Genomic DNA, 14,534 nt, shown 5'->3' with positions numbered 1-14,534 from the left:
TGCAGACAATGAAACATAATATATTTTACATTTGAAAAAGTTTTGTTCATCTTAATATATCAAAATAAAACAAGTAAGTACAGTAATTTGTGCATGATAATTATAAAATGTTTTATATAATGCATACTATAAATTAGAAATTAATGCAGTAAATTGTCATCACATGTTGTGATCACATCACAAGCAATATACATAATGTATATAATTTTAGAACTGAAGTGGAATTCTGTATCTATATATGAACACAACTGATCTCGATGCAGAGCAACAAGTTTTCTACTCGCGTTGCATAGTACTTGTAAGCGGAACGAATGCTTACATAGAGTGAATAGTGTAGCGTAGTCCGGCGAAATAATGGTTTATCTAAGAATCTTTCACTGTCGCGTGCCGAAGTTACATAAACCCTTTAGATTCCTATCGAGCCTTAATGTAATGGAATTTAGAAAAGAATCGGAAGATATACTAATTTACTTTATTGCCTGCGAAATTATTTAAGCGGTTGAAAAATCATTTTTTTAATCATTATGCGTCCGTTTCCGAATCGCGTAGAAGGATTATGTTATAAAATAACTCACCGTGATCGTAAATGGTATGGTGTTGACCAATTCCAAGATGAAGTGGAAAGAGAGTAACTGCTGCCAGACATTTCCCTGTGAACATGACGAAGACAGCTCAACAAACCCAGCGACAATTACAAGAAAATAGAAAGTGCGTTAGAAGATTCGGAGAAAAGAACACACAGTCGTCCTGCACTTTCTGTCATGTTGATGGATTTCTAAGTTTGACCTGAATCAACAGATGTTACATCCACGTTCTTCGTCAGTTTGCAAATTGACAAGCTAAACGGTAAACATTAATTCAAGCGATCTACAAATACCGTAATCACGATGTTCCATTGAACAAAATGAACTTAGTATGCTCTATGTCCTGGTGCATATTGAAAATATTCTAATATTCGGCTAGTGTCAGTCTACGATAACGAAACACTACAGAAAATTGCTATGTGATTGAACTAGAAATTTCATTCATAATTTCATTCATCTCCTAATGAATAATGAATCTCCTAATAAACATATGAATGAATGTGTAGAAGGGCCTGGTTTTTATATGTGAAAATAAAATCGTACCTTTCCGGTCTCTCAATATTCATTCAAAATATGGAAAATACTTTTATAAATTTGCAAATATGCAAAAATCTGTATCATTGGGAGCAATGGATTTTTTTAACGGGATTTCAACTAATATGTTTCAGTTTCGTAGGAAGCAGCATTTCAATCGATAAATCATTCGACTGCTGCTGGCAACGTTTCTCACGCTTAGAATATTTTATTTTTATTTCTTAGAAACTATTGTAAGTGATGGAAGAGACAGTTCGTTGAAGAAACGACTGCCGGGTATGATGAATATCATGATTGTAGTCGGGAATTATATTCTATAAAATACTATCACTTTTATTGTCTTTTTAATGTGTGATCAGATTCGCTGAGCAGACTCCAAATCAAACTGTATAAATATACAAATTATTTACTTATTTTAAATCGAAACAAATTACCCACTTTTCTGCTTCTTATAAATATTTAATATTTAAAATGTAGATACATTTATAGCGAAACACAGAATTTCTTGTACTTTCAGCAAAGGATAAACAATATCTTTAGTGAACGTAGTTATCAAAAAATCATTAAGCAAGGAATTTCTGTTGAAGAGACGTATCTAAAAAACATTTTTCTAAATAAATAATATTCTTTAAATGAATACTATATTCAGGATGATCGGATAATCAATATTTTGATACTCGTTATGAAAAATATTTTTATCATTGCTCATACCCCCAGGTTCTTTTTGTGTATGTACATTAAATCAAAATGTCTGCAAAAAACAATCTACAATGACAGAAAATTACCCAGTAGAACAATAACAATTAAAAATTTGCAGTATTAATTTAAATAAGTATAACAAGTAAACTTCACGATTTAATCAATAATAATTTCACTATTAAATATATATAAAATCCTGTGTAAATGTTTTTTATTGAATAAAATAAAGGTGTTTAAATAAAATTCAAGTATAATAGAAATATCGATTAATATACGCTTATTTATGGGAAACATTATAGTATAAACAATTCATAAAATCTGTTGTAGTAGTTTCCTTTTCAAATTATTTTATTGGAGTTTCATAAATAATGGGCTTGTACCAAATATACCACACACTGTCCCGTTTCCGTCAAACGAACAAGAATCCAATACTGACACAATTCCCTAGGTGCTTTTCAGATTCCGTCTTCTCATTCTGAACACTGTCCTGCGGGGAGTTCCGTAAAAATTGTGCCATACTTCGACGGAGACCAATCTCACACTTGTAACCATTCATCGTGCATACAGTTTCCATTTTGATTCCTCTTACTGAAGCTGTCAAGACCTCGAACTTTTGTCACATGCTACTGCCAAGCTTCCACGATTTCCAGACGTTTTCCAAGGGAATATTGGAAGACGGTTAACGAGACGAATATGAAAGAGCAAATTCCAATGTACGCGTACATCTTGGTTTTTGTGATAATATGTTTTATTATTTTTTTATTTGGAGCTGTTTATATCTTCAATTATTAGTGAAGACCTTTAATCAAATTATTCGTTTTCTTCATGAAGTGAGGAAGGGAACCCGGCCAATATGATTTTTTATTAGATTGATTAAATTATGAATTTTATGATTTATGACCAATGGGAATCTGCAATCAAAATTTAAAACATTTCCGATAGTATCATGTGAGAATTACGTTACTTTTAACTGAAGTCTATACTAATAGAAAAGATTTACGATTATGAAACGTGGCGAACCGTCCTGAAACCTTAGCTCTTGAAGCGTAAATTTCATTCCATTAATCCTATCACCGAAAAAGGACATTCGCCGGGTTATTCATCCTTTGTAGACCCGTAAAATTTCAGTGAAAAGTGCCGAAAACTTAGTATAGCTTTTCATTTTTATAACGTGACAGTTTATCGAAAACAATATGGAAGTTAATGAATCTCTATTCAGAAATCTCCGCCTTTTTACAAGTGAGACGTTGTTGTTCCTATAATTGCGTTGACAACTGGCTGAGTAACTGGGTCAGCTATCATTAATTACAATGTGCTTGGTATTAAATATTAATATGAATTGCCATACCTTAATAAATCATGTTTTTCCACTTATTAACGTTTTCTTCTAAGTGACCGCTTAAAATAGATATTTCAACATAATTTTCTTTAAAGTCGATCAAACTTCTGTAAATGTATGCATTCACGGACATATTTACATTTTTTATAATTTTAAGAACAATGAATTTTTACCTTTTTACATACGAAGTTAAAATCAAAGTAACCGAATATACATATCGTAACTGCAATAATATGAGATGTTTCTTTGCAAAAAAATAAATCAAAAGGAATTCAGAATATAACGTTAACCATTTATATTTACTATCCCATCATCTACGAGAAACTCTATTATACAATTAAAGAGTATCTTAAGAATTAAAATTTAAATGTTACAATGCAATTAATGAAACGAGCAACCAACCCTTCCAATTTAAATTCAACGTTCTCATTTGTAACCGTGAAAGCAGAAACAGGTATTCCTTCCGGGACGCTGAGCACCTAACTCCAAACTCCCTACTCTCTATTTAAGATCGCCAATGTACGAATCATCTCTTGTGTCTCGTAATCGCGAGTTCCTCGCGCCATTTATTCTTCCCAACCAGTCTGTGTAAATACACTGTCGATCAAAAGTTTGAGACCAATTCATCAGTTAACGAAAAGGTTGCTAAAAAACAACGATGGATTTAGTCTCGAAGTTATACCTCCATACGACAAGATTTGAAACGGTATCATAAAACTAGCACTGCGATTTAACACTAAAACTACCGAGCAGTTAAATTGACTATTCGAAATTTCTGCATAGAAACTCCAAAAGTGCATTTATTGAGACTTTAAATGATTCACAATTCACTGTTCGTAATACCAAACCAATTTCTTTAATAATTTTTCGGAGAAACATCTGTTATCGTTTTAATAACTGCAAGAAGAAGGCAATGGATCATTTTGACACGTCTGGTAGTTTTAGTATTAAGACTGATAGAATTTTCCACTGTGCGATTACGTTACATTAGACTATAATGTGTACAGTTACCGATTACAGAGAAAGAATTGAGCTGCTATAATGGCGTACCGTTCGAAAAGATGATACACGCGAAAGCCGCTACAATGGCGTATAGTAGCTATAAGGTTAGAAGAGAAACTTCCATTTTTTGTAAACAACTTTTATTAGAGAACTGCTGTGTATGATAAAGGAACATGGACATGCGTGTCATATATAAAACTATATAATTTTCGTTATTTTACTTTATATATTCTCAAGATATAATTTTAAATTTGTGACGTCCCATATCAAGTAGTTCCAAACTTTTGACCGGCAGTGTACGTGTGTTCGACCTGCCGATAAGTTCTCGACCGCGAACTTCTTTAACTTTGCTAGACGTTGGATGCTCGGTAAAGCAGCGAACTCCGTAAATCGAGAATGACGGATAAAGACGTAATAGCGGAGAAGCTCGGCGAAGGAATGAGAGGCAATGTGCACGAGTGCGCGTCGGTTCTCGTCACTGTAACCCATTCGACGATCATTAGTCGCGGGCTAGGATTGAATTCCCTGCGCCCGGCTCGAATACACGATTGCCAATCCTAGAAACCGACTCCTCACCGTGTTTGGGCATTTATTTGCATGTACGTACTTAAGTGCCTATGCGGGGGTGCTTCAGCGTTCGACCGTATACGTCCGAATTTCTGAGAACTAGAGCCCACTTCGGTATCGAGCCCTTTCATGTATTCCGCTTCATGATCATCAAGTGGGATCGAAAGCTTTGAAACCGTGTGATTCCACGTCATCTCATTTTCTTGGCTAGCTGCATCGCTAACTCATTGCTCCGTTATGCCGGATCATTCCGCTGAGGACCATTCGATGATTCTGACCGCATTGTTGTTCGATTGTTTACCGGGACCTCTTCGATTAAGCGCTTTTCGCGTCTTGGATGATTACTGATAAGTTGAAAATGCATAGGGGCAATGGGAACTGTAATCGCGTCTTAATTCCTGTTAAACATTCGATAATGCTATCTTAACACGTTGACTTACTTTTTATGTGTGATACTCATTCTTTCACAACAAAGGTGAATTATTAATGATTTGGTATTACAGTAGTCATATTATATTATTATCTAGTTGCTTATGTCACTGAATACTTTTGTTCGATATTAATTTTCTTATAGTAATTGTTCTCAAGCAATTTGAGAGCTTCGGTCGTCGGTGACCACCGTTCGCAGTCAACGTGTTACCATTTTGTGATGAAATGTTTGGAGCTTGCAAACTGCGTAACTATTGGAAAATTAAATGAAATTATAATATTTTTATTAGATTATAATAATTATGTTAAGTTGTGATAAAATTATTTTTAATTTCATTGGAAAATAAGATGATTTGAATTTAATATTAATCGGAGACATGTAAGTAGTTTGATATTAATTATACATCCTATTAATTCAATCTAAATTTGAAGGAAAGGAAAAGAATTTAGTTATGATTTACGTATGCATCGAGCTAGTATAATACGTACTTTATCTGATGTATCGTACAAACGTATGGCACTAAAATTGACGATAACACGGACGATAAAGATAAGAGACGAAGTCATAATAATGGTAATAACCAGGATATCGAGATCGTACTTTTCACGGCGCCATTAAATCACGTGGAAATAAGATTATGTAATGTATAATGGAGAAAAATGTGGGAAGAATAAAAAGAATACTATTAAAATTGTTTTCTTCGCAATAGAATTCAATTTTACGTAGAATAATCCATAAATTGTTCAAGATAGTACATCGTACTATAAGATTGATCAAATTACGTATAAAATAGTGAATTCGATATAAACATTTAAAAGACACATTACACAAAAAATAATAAAAGTACTAAAAGTAAGTAAATATAAACCACTGAATAATGTATGCATTTAATTATTACTTTTATAATATGTGAATAAATGTGGTAGTCATTACATTCGATTGGTGAACAAGTTGGGTCATTTTACTTTTCAGTGTAACGTTTATTTTATAATGTAATAATAAATGATGCAAATAAATAAATTAAAAGAGAATTGTGACTTTCCGAATAAAATAAGCAACGTAATTACCACTTTGACATAGTGTGCATTTTCTTTAAACTTCATTTAAAAATACAACAAAATTGCTTGTTCAACCTCGTATCTATGAAGTACGAAATTTTACATCCTATACAAATCAAATTAACGATATTGTTAGAGTGGGCGAATGGAAATTGTACTATAGAAGCTTAGAGTATCATAGTTACATGTTCTGAACATAGCCTTATCAAATTTGTCGGTTGTTGCAACGTGACGAATCGGATTGCCGGAATACTCGATTGGCGAATAGCGTGCTACACACGCTACATGGCGTTGCAGATCCTATCTAATTGTAAGATCAAGCACACAGGAAGCAATCGACTCATTAAAATTTGACACCCCTGGACTATTCATTTTAGAGATGCCACGGGGTATCTCTTTGATACACAAATTTCATTATATGTCAAAGTAACATTGTCCCAATTACGCTAATTGCTAATTATTAATTAGAATACTAACTGTATGTACCATATATATATATTTCTTTTATTGGCAAAGGAATGCAAAGTTAGTATAAAATGATTATTCGCATGGCAACCTAAATAATTGAAATTGTTTTCATAAATAGGGCGAAAAGAACGAGTGAAATCAATATGTTCTTGCTTACATCCAACACATGATACTTTTAATTGTAATATTAAAAACACGGTGACTAGAGAAAATGAGGTACAGTAATATAATTTTTTATCAGTATTATGCTAGTGTAATTGCAATAGTCGATCAATGAAATGACTGTAATTTCATATAATATGCTTTGGGAGATATAAACGGTGCGATGTCGATCAGTTCAGGTGTGATACCTTGCAACAATGAGCACAATATAAAAGTGTTATGTAAAGTTTTCTTTTTACCGGGGAAAACTCGTAGCTAGAAATGAAATTGTAATTTAGAAGAACCACGCAAGACAAACTTCTCTCCTCCGTCATAAGACTTCCGGAGATTTTCCGGTTTACTTTTGAAGTGAAACGAGGAAAACTTTCGAATAGAACTCGCCGCGTTGTGTGATTACCTACAAGTCGGCTGAGACTTGGTCGAATTTTTTATCACATCGGGCAACGTGTAATAGGTTTTTACTGTATTGGTTTTATATTTCACCGAAAGCAATGCCACCAGTTCTGCGCGATTTCTCTTTAACAGGCTTCCTGGTCGAAATGTGAAATGGAAAAATTATTCCTTCGTGAAATCCATTCAATTCATTCGTCTCATTGGATGTTTGATAAAATTACGAACAATTTTCAATGAAACTGCAGAACGACGAAGTACATTGAAAAAGCAGTAAAGCGCCGCCATTAAGCATCGCTGAAAGTATCAGCAGAAAAGTTCACAAAGTGTCGTGACCAGTTTCGTAATAAGTAAATCGAGAAAAATGTTTTCATGTGTAACATTGCAATGTATTTTTACTATCGTACAATTTTGATTGTAATAATAACCATATTGTAATAAAAATATAATAAAAATCAAGAATAATCTCTGGTTACTCTTAAAATCAGCGGATATATGGGAAAGTAAAGAAACGAATGTATTCAATAAGAATATAGTCGAAGATACAACTTTTTTAAGACTATAATACTGTTTTGAAACCAAGGTATTTCTTTTTATTTGAAACAAAGCACGGAGAAAATACTGACTGGCTCTCCATTGTACGAGAGAACTTCCTAGAGGATATCCCTCAATGTTGGAAGCACGCTTTGTGAATTTTTGTATGACGCAGTAAAAGAATTATAATTCTTGAACTCATGCACCAAAGTAAAAGCGTTTCATTGGAGCTGGCAAATTGGCTGCAGCTTCAGAAAAGCTTCGAGTCGGGCTCAGTAACTTTCGGACATGTTCCTATGCACGTACTGTCCGAATATGAACGTCCAGCTTTCATTTGCTGGTTAAATTATCGACTCAAAGGATGCACAGCAATTAAGCGAACGGAACGATGCTCATGCAGAGACAACGAACATCAGAAAAACAGGAAAAAATTACATATATCATATATGTCGTAAGCATCATTGAAATCGTACAATTTTAAGCTTACAAAAATTCTATTTAGAAATCACTTTCGTTTTGTAGTTAAAGTTGAAATAATTTATACAGGAATATGTTAACTTAGTTTCATTTATTGTAATATATATCTAAGTCCTGTAAACAGAAAATTCTTTTTCAAATAATAAGTTAAATGTAGATATATCGACTTTAATTATTTAATAATAGTTTACATTAACAAAGATTCTGCGAATATTGAAGTGTACGATTTTAAATGACACTTACTGTTCATATATGTGAAGGTACATTAAAGCATTGCTGGCAGAAATATCTCGTTGCTTTATTGTCACACAGAAAAATTTTCAGAGACTTCGGAGTCTTCTTTATAATAGTAAAAATTTTCTTCTGATTCTAGAACCAGAATATGTTACACAAAAATACTTCCAAAATAAATTTGATAAAATTTTCAACGCATCTCTTCTTGCTCATGATAATTTAATGTAAATTATTTTATTCAAATTACCGGGTTGTTCGAAAATAAATTGCGGTTTATGCAAATAATATATTTTCATAACCGTAATTAAAGCCAATTTATTTTGGTGAAATAAACACCGCTACTTTCCTCTACACGGCACGATCTTTCTTACCATAAAAATCTACTATCCGAGAATCAATAAATTACTTAATAATCACCAATGGCATTTTCTCTGTTCAACAGTGCCGTTTCTGTGCCCTTAATTTTCTTTTAATCGACGAGTCTCTCATCAAGCAAATATTAAAACAAATATACATGAATTGACAGTTTGCAATCTACATGGACCTCGATATTAATCACCTGAAAATCACAATTCATTCCCAGACAAATCAATATTTACTCTGAAATTCAAAATTCGAATTAAGGACTTCGTATTATATCGTGGACGTTCTCGTCCGTAGATAATGAAACTCGTGTATGTTAACTGAAATCCTTCGGAATGTATTTTTGGTACGACCAAGAGAACGTGTAAATTTTACTCCGGGGATTACTCAAACAACGAAAGGCTAACAATATGTAATTAAGAATTACAATCCTGCAAATTTTATTCCGTTTTGCTCCAGTTCCATCTCCGTGCAGTAGTATAAAGGGACGAGATATTTTCAACGGTACTTTAAGCGGCCATGATTTCGAAAACGAGTATTATGCATAAAGTGATATCTTCAAGAATGAAAGGAATGCGTACCTTGTAACCTAAATAGGCGAGTAGCAAGGCTTCCGTAAGCGATACTATTGCCAGGATCACTTGGACGACCCACAATTCCAGAGGCCTTCTCACCCATAAAATCGCGTCCCAGTTGATGGTCGGGTGCTCCTGAAATTCTTCCTCCGTAAGATTCTGGGACACGAGGAACTCGGTTTTGTTGCCGGGCGTGCAACCATAACTGGAAAAAAGTTGCAGAAAACACACGGTGAAATTTTTTAAAAGCTCCCGGATAATGTTCCATGGAGTAAGGGTGGGACGAAATTTTTAAAAGCTCCTAAAGTCGCTTCCAACACCGAAAAGGATATAATGGAACTTGGTAACCGTTTTTTAATGAACGGTGACGTGACGTTCCGGAAATTGCTGATCAAACATTGTCAGTGGAAAATTTAGAATAATTATTAATTCAATGAACGGAGAATTATCCTGTAACTCGATTCCCACTGTACTTTAGTTTATAATTAACATCTTTTAATTGTAATATTGTCTTATTGTAACAATTACTAGTGCTGAAAGAATGTATTCTGTATAATTACTTGTGTTTCGCTCGTGACAAGTTGTTTCATGAAATGGTATTATCGCAATCTGTATAATAATTACAACCTACAAGAATACGATTATAAAGAGTAATTAGAACAAATATTAAGTAATATCATAAAATCTTAGAAAAATTAACGTTAAAATATTTATAACTGATGATTATATTATATTTATGACTGTTCTTTGAACCACAATTATTCCTACATATTTATTGAAACTTTAATAAAATATTAACTGTACCTACAACTTGTCCGCTTAATTTCTATTTTCGTAAAACATAGTGAAATCTACATTAGCATCAAGATCTGCAGTACACGTGACAGAATTTGCGAATTATTAATAATTCTACGTAGCTTCGAGAACACTGCAAATAAAGGTAAGTGTGTATATTATTCAGGAATAAGAAGGAAGAGATTAATGGAAAGAAAAAAATAAAATCACTGGGAAGCTGCGAAACAAACTAAAGGCAGCATATCAGGAAAGTATCACGCACGAAGACACAATAAATTTGGTGATAGTGAAAGGATAGTGTATAGTTTGCAACGAATAAGAGAAGGATCTAGGGAAATAGACAGGGACCAGTTGTGGACTTCTAGAAATCTTAACCTTTAAAGAGTATCACGGTTCTTAGAGACTTGCGGCGGGAAAATGCAATATCGTTTTAGCTGCGAAATCTTATCCCGGTTTTATTTTCCGCCCGCGATAGTCGTTCTGGAAAATATCGTAATCTGGCATGACTGTTGGGTTCAAATTGCGAGCAAAAATGGCTCTCTTGTTCCGTGAAGGGATTTTTCCGGTGTTGTGTACCGGTGAAATATTCACGATAAAACAGTACGAAATTAAAAAACAATATGTTGTATTCATAATAAACACCGTAGAAAGATGATACGAATATAAAAAGGATTTCTTTCAAATGAATTAAGCCAATAGTTCTGATCCGAGTGTATTGGAGCTTAATGAAACATGTTAGAAACATTATTTTCAACGGGAGATACTTTAGCTGAGTGAAATCAGTTCTAAAGGTTTTTACGTGATTATAATTTTCAAATATTCTTTTATAACGAGATAGAGGATAAATTTTAATGTTCGTGTTGTATACATTTATACGCTTGGCACTCTTTTGGAGTGGAAAAGATCACTTGCAGCGAAAAATAATCGTCTACGTTAAATTTATGATAAGTTATGTATTTAAAGAGGACAATATTCTTGTATGTTTTCATGAATATTAAGCATTTGTATAAAAGAAAATGAGAAACAATGTATTCCTTTAAAAATTGCGTGCCACGAAGAAAATTTGCATTAAGTTGCTATAGTACGAGGAGCTGAATAATTATTCGGGAAGTTTATTTCACTTCGGATCGTTGCAAAGTTATAAATTCAAAAACTGTAGAGCGAAGGAAACTTCAAGGTTCATTCTACTCCCTTAAAGTGAATTTCCGTCAAAAAAGTTGTTGCTGGCATATTTCATTTTGCGTATGTACACACAAAGTTTCAGCGAAATTAAAATTCTTTGATTAGTCAGATTTTCTTGATTTTAATAACGTTTATACAAAATTGATAAATACTGAGACATGATTAGCTTTCTGTACCGTTATTTCTATCTAACAGTCATTAAGAAAAATTTAATGCGATAATTCTTATGAGTTTGATTATTTTCCTTGCTTCTTACGTTTAATCATTATTTCAGGGAATTTTTATACACTTTACAGGAAGTCACACATACCTCCATTTAAAAAAGTTGTAGAGTGATGTCTAGAGAATAATAAAGCAAAGAAGTATCGACAGTTTAATCTACATAAAAATGGTGCACAGTTTATCAGAAGTGCATTTCAATTATGCTTGGTCTAGTAACTCACCATGCTGCGTAGGTTGGATCGCTGTCGGTGATGACTCTGAATATGTATAAGAAGCATGTTAAGAGCTTAAAAAACAGATTTGCCAATCGTATTCTCAGACCTGAAACAAAAAGAAGAAACTGTTTAATACAAAACATACATAGTGTATTGTTATACTTGATATCGTGAATAGATATTGTATGCACATATGAATATGTTACTTATTATAAACTAAAATACTAATACTATCTATTAAAATGGTTCTAATTTTCGTTATTATCAATTTAACCCTCTCACCCCTGAATATACATTTTCCTTAATACGAATTTTGTGAGACAAAAACTTACGACTGCGGACTAATCAACCAAAATACATGTACTGACAGTTGATTAGCACTTATATATAGTCAGCCATAAGTAAAGATCACCATGTGGTGCAATTTTCCCTTAATTATTAACTTTCCGGTAATTGAAAATGATCATGGTACCTATGTGTACCATTCAGGACGAAAAGGTTAAAAAAGAACATAACACCTTTTGCCATAAAAATATTTTCCGTTACGTGTCCATTGTGTAAATTCTCTAAACAACGACACATCTATGTATCCAGGACGTTCTTTCTATGATTACATAGAGGAAAGTCGATAATTTTGACATCATGATTCGAGGAAAATTTGATGAAGAAAGTTAGCGATTATAAGGGGCAAGCTTGGTGTCTATGAATAAATTATTTTAATGGCAGTGGTGTAAACCGCAGGTAAGAAATCGATGTTTTCATGTTCGATACGCTGTTACGAGAGATCGAGGGTAATATCGACATGGTATCCGTTATCGGTTGGTGCTACCAGCTTCAAAAGATTACATTTTCCAAACAGACATCCGCGTGGTTGTCTATGTTACGATGTCACAGCCTTCCCGAAATTACGTTACTGGCATGCAACGGGTTACGTATCTTAGAAAGGAATTTCCGGCGTTGTGAACTCTTTTGCGATCAAAAGCTGGCGAGTGACAGATGTCGATAAAGAGTAAGCGATCCTTCAACGTGACAGTCATCGAGCGTTCCTTTCACGAGGCCAGTAATCTCGCATCGAAGTTTAGCAAAGAAATTAATTTAATAGTTTGACAACTTGAGTTAACTATGTCTTCAGAACAGTGTTCCGGAAAATTTCTAATGTTAGTCGATTTTCTTTGTAGAGTGAACGCTGAAGGTTAAATGATTTTAATAAGAGGATAGCATAAACAGTAAATCGCAACAAGAATGTTTTGAAATATATATTGATAACATTAACTTGTTAACATTTCATAAATTTTTATAATTTCATATTGACAATCATGTTGACAATGTTTCCAGATTATAATATTAATGATACCCTTTATGTTTGGCATGAATACTGCTAACTATTTTATAGTAATTTTTATACACCTGTCTTTCATTAGAAAGAGTGAATTTTAAGATTCGAAGGGAAGAACGTTTTGACAGTTCAGTATTACAGGACAGTTCTGTGTAGCTTACAAATTTACAATTTCAAATAAATACAAAAAAATCATTCTCCCAATTGTGTTAAGTAAAGAGTTCACCGTTTTAAATACATTTCTTTCGTAGCAATTAAGTGAATAGGAGTGATGACGTACTAAATACTATTAGATATAACGATACAAAATGGAAATCCAATGTTCTATTAAAAAGTCTGTTTAACATTGCACTCTTTCTATACATGAAACTACTGACGCATTGCTGTACGGCGTAGCATGCATGCCGTATCGATGCGTACAGTGGCACGTAATTAAGTTCCGGAACAGACACGGAAATAATTTTTATCGCTCTATTTATTTCAAACTATTTTTAAATTTACCCTGAATTCTGTTCATAATTATAAACACATCTTATTATCGTTACTTTTCATTATTCAATGTTCAGAATTACTGACTTCCGTTTGTGGTATCGCTTAAATGTACACAAAAAACGATACTATAAAACCAATCCTTTTATTATTTGGATGTATCATAGATTAGTGTGCACTCGTTAATTATAAAATGTCGAACTCCAATTGAGGAACAATACGTATGTATGGTATATATCTTCCTGTACATATAATCACCGGGCAATTAGGATGAATAAATAAATAAAATGAATGACGAATGCAGAGGAACGAAATTATGAAAATTTTTTCAGGAATAATTACAAGCAGCTCCAAGCATAATTAAAAACAATATTTTAGAATATTTATGTCACGTAATAGGCCTTACGTTTCTTCATCGTAGAATAATAAATACCTTAAAATTGCATCGTTTATGAGGCCAATTCGATTTTATAGTCGGCATTTACTAAACTATCCGAAGACGTATGAATGGGCGCGCAAGAGTTTAATTCATCTAATAGTAACTCAAGATTGTTAGAGTTGAAATTACTTACTGGAACGTTGGTTCTTGATGAAATACAGTTGAAGTCGTTCCTTGAACGTGTTCTCATTCACGTAATATTCGACTCGAACTCTGAAAGCAAAGAGCAGATACGATATTATTTACTCTATATTAATGATTTTTCAAGGTAGGTCGAACAGTAACAAAGATCCAGTATCATCGAATTACAATTGGAAAATGAATGTTGAAAATAACTCGTTAAACCTTAACCACTCGACCGTGGAATTTAGTTGCAACAGTTATAGCAAAATAAACAGTTATTCCAAAAATATGAATAATTAACTATTGAAAAAACTAGA

At 33.1% G+C, this 14,534-nt stretch overlaps 1 protein-coding gene across 17 annotated transcripts in view; it reads right to left on the bottom strand.

Annotated features, from left to right (window-relative positions):
• SLO2 (slowpoke 2) overlaps positions 1-14,534 on the bottom strand; it is a 228,574-nt gene that overhangs the window by 38,586 nt on the left and 175,454 nt on the right. For 15 of the 17 annotated variants that reach the window (XM_076371618.1, XM_076371625.1, XM_076371619.1 and 12 more), the window contains 4 exons: positions 14,228-14,307; positions 11,837-11,936; positions 9,423-9,621; positions 576-650 (listed from right to left, as the gene is read on the bottom strand). In XM_076371618.1, coding sequence (XP_076227733.1) covers positions 576-650; positions 9,423-9,621; positions 11,837-11,936; positions 14,228-14,307 — 454 coding nt within the window. The remainder of the gene's footprint in view (positions 1-575; positions 651-9,422; positions 9,622-11,836; positions 11,937-14,227; positions 14,308-14,534) is intronic. The other 2 variants (XM_076371612.1, XM_076371613.1) reach the window with 2 other exon arrangements.

The sequence above is a fragment of the Nomia melanderi genome, chromosome 10 (assembly GCF_051020985.1).
Source record: "Nomia melanderi isolate GNS246 chromosome 10, iyNomMela1, whole genome shotgun sequence".
Classification (NCBI taxonomy): Eukaryota; Metazoa; Arthropoda; class Insecta; order Hymenoptera; family Halictidae; genus Nomia; species Nomia melanderi.
Note: the sequence above shows the minus strand (reverse complement) of the source record. Positions and strands in the feature narration are given on the sequence as shown.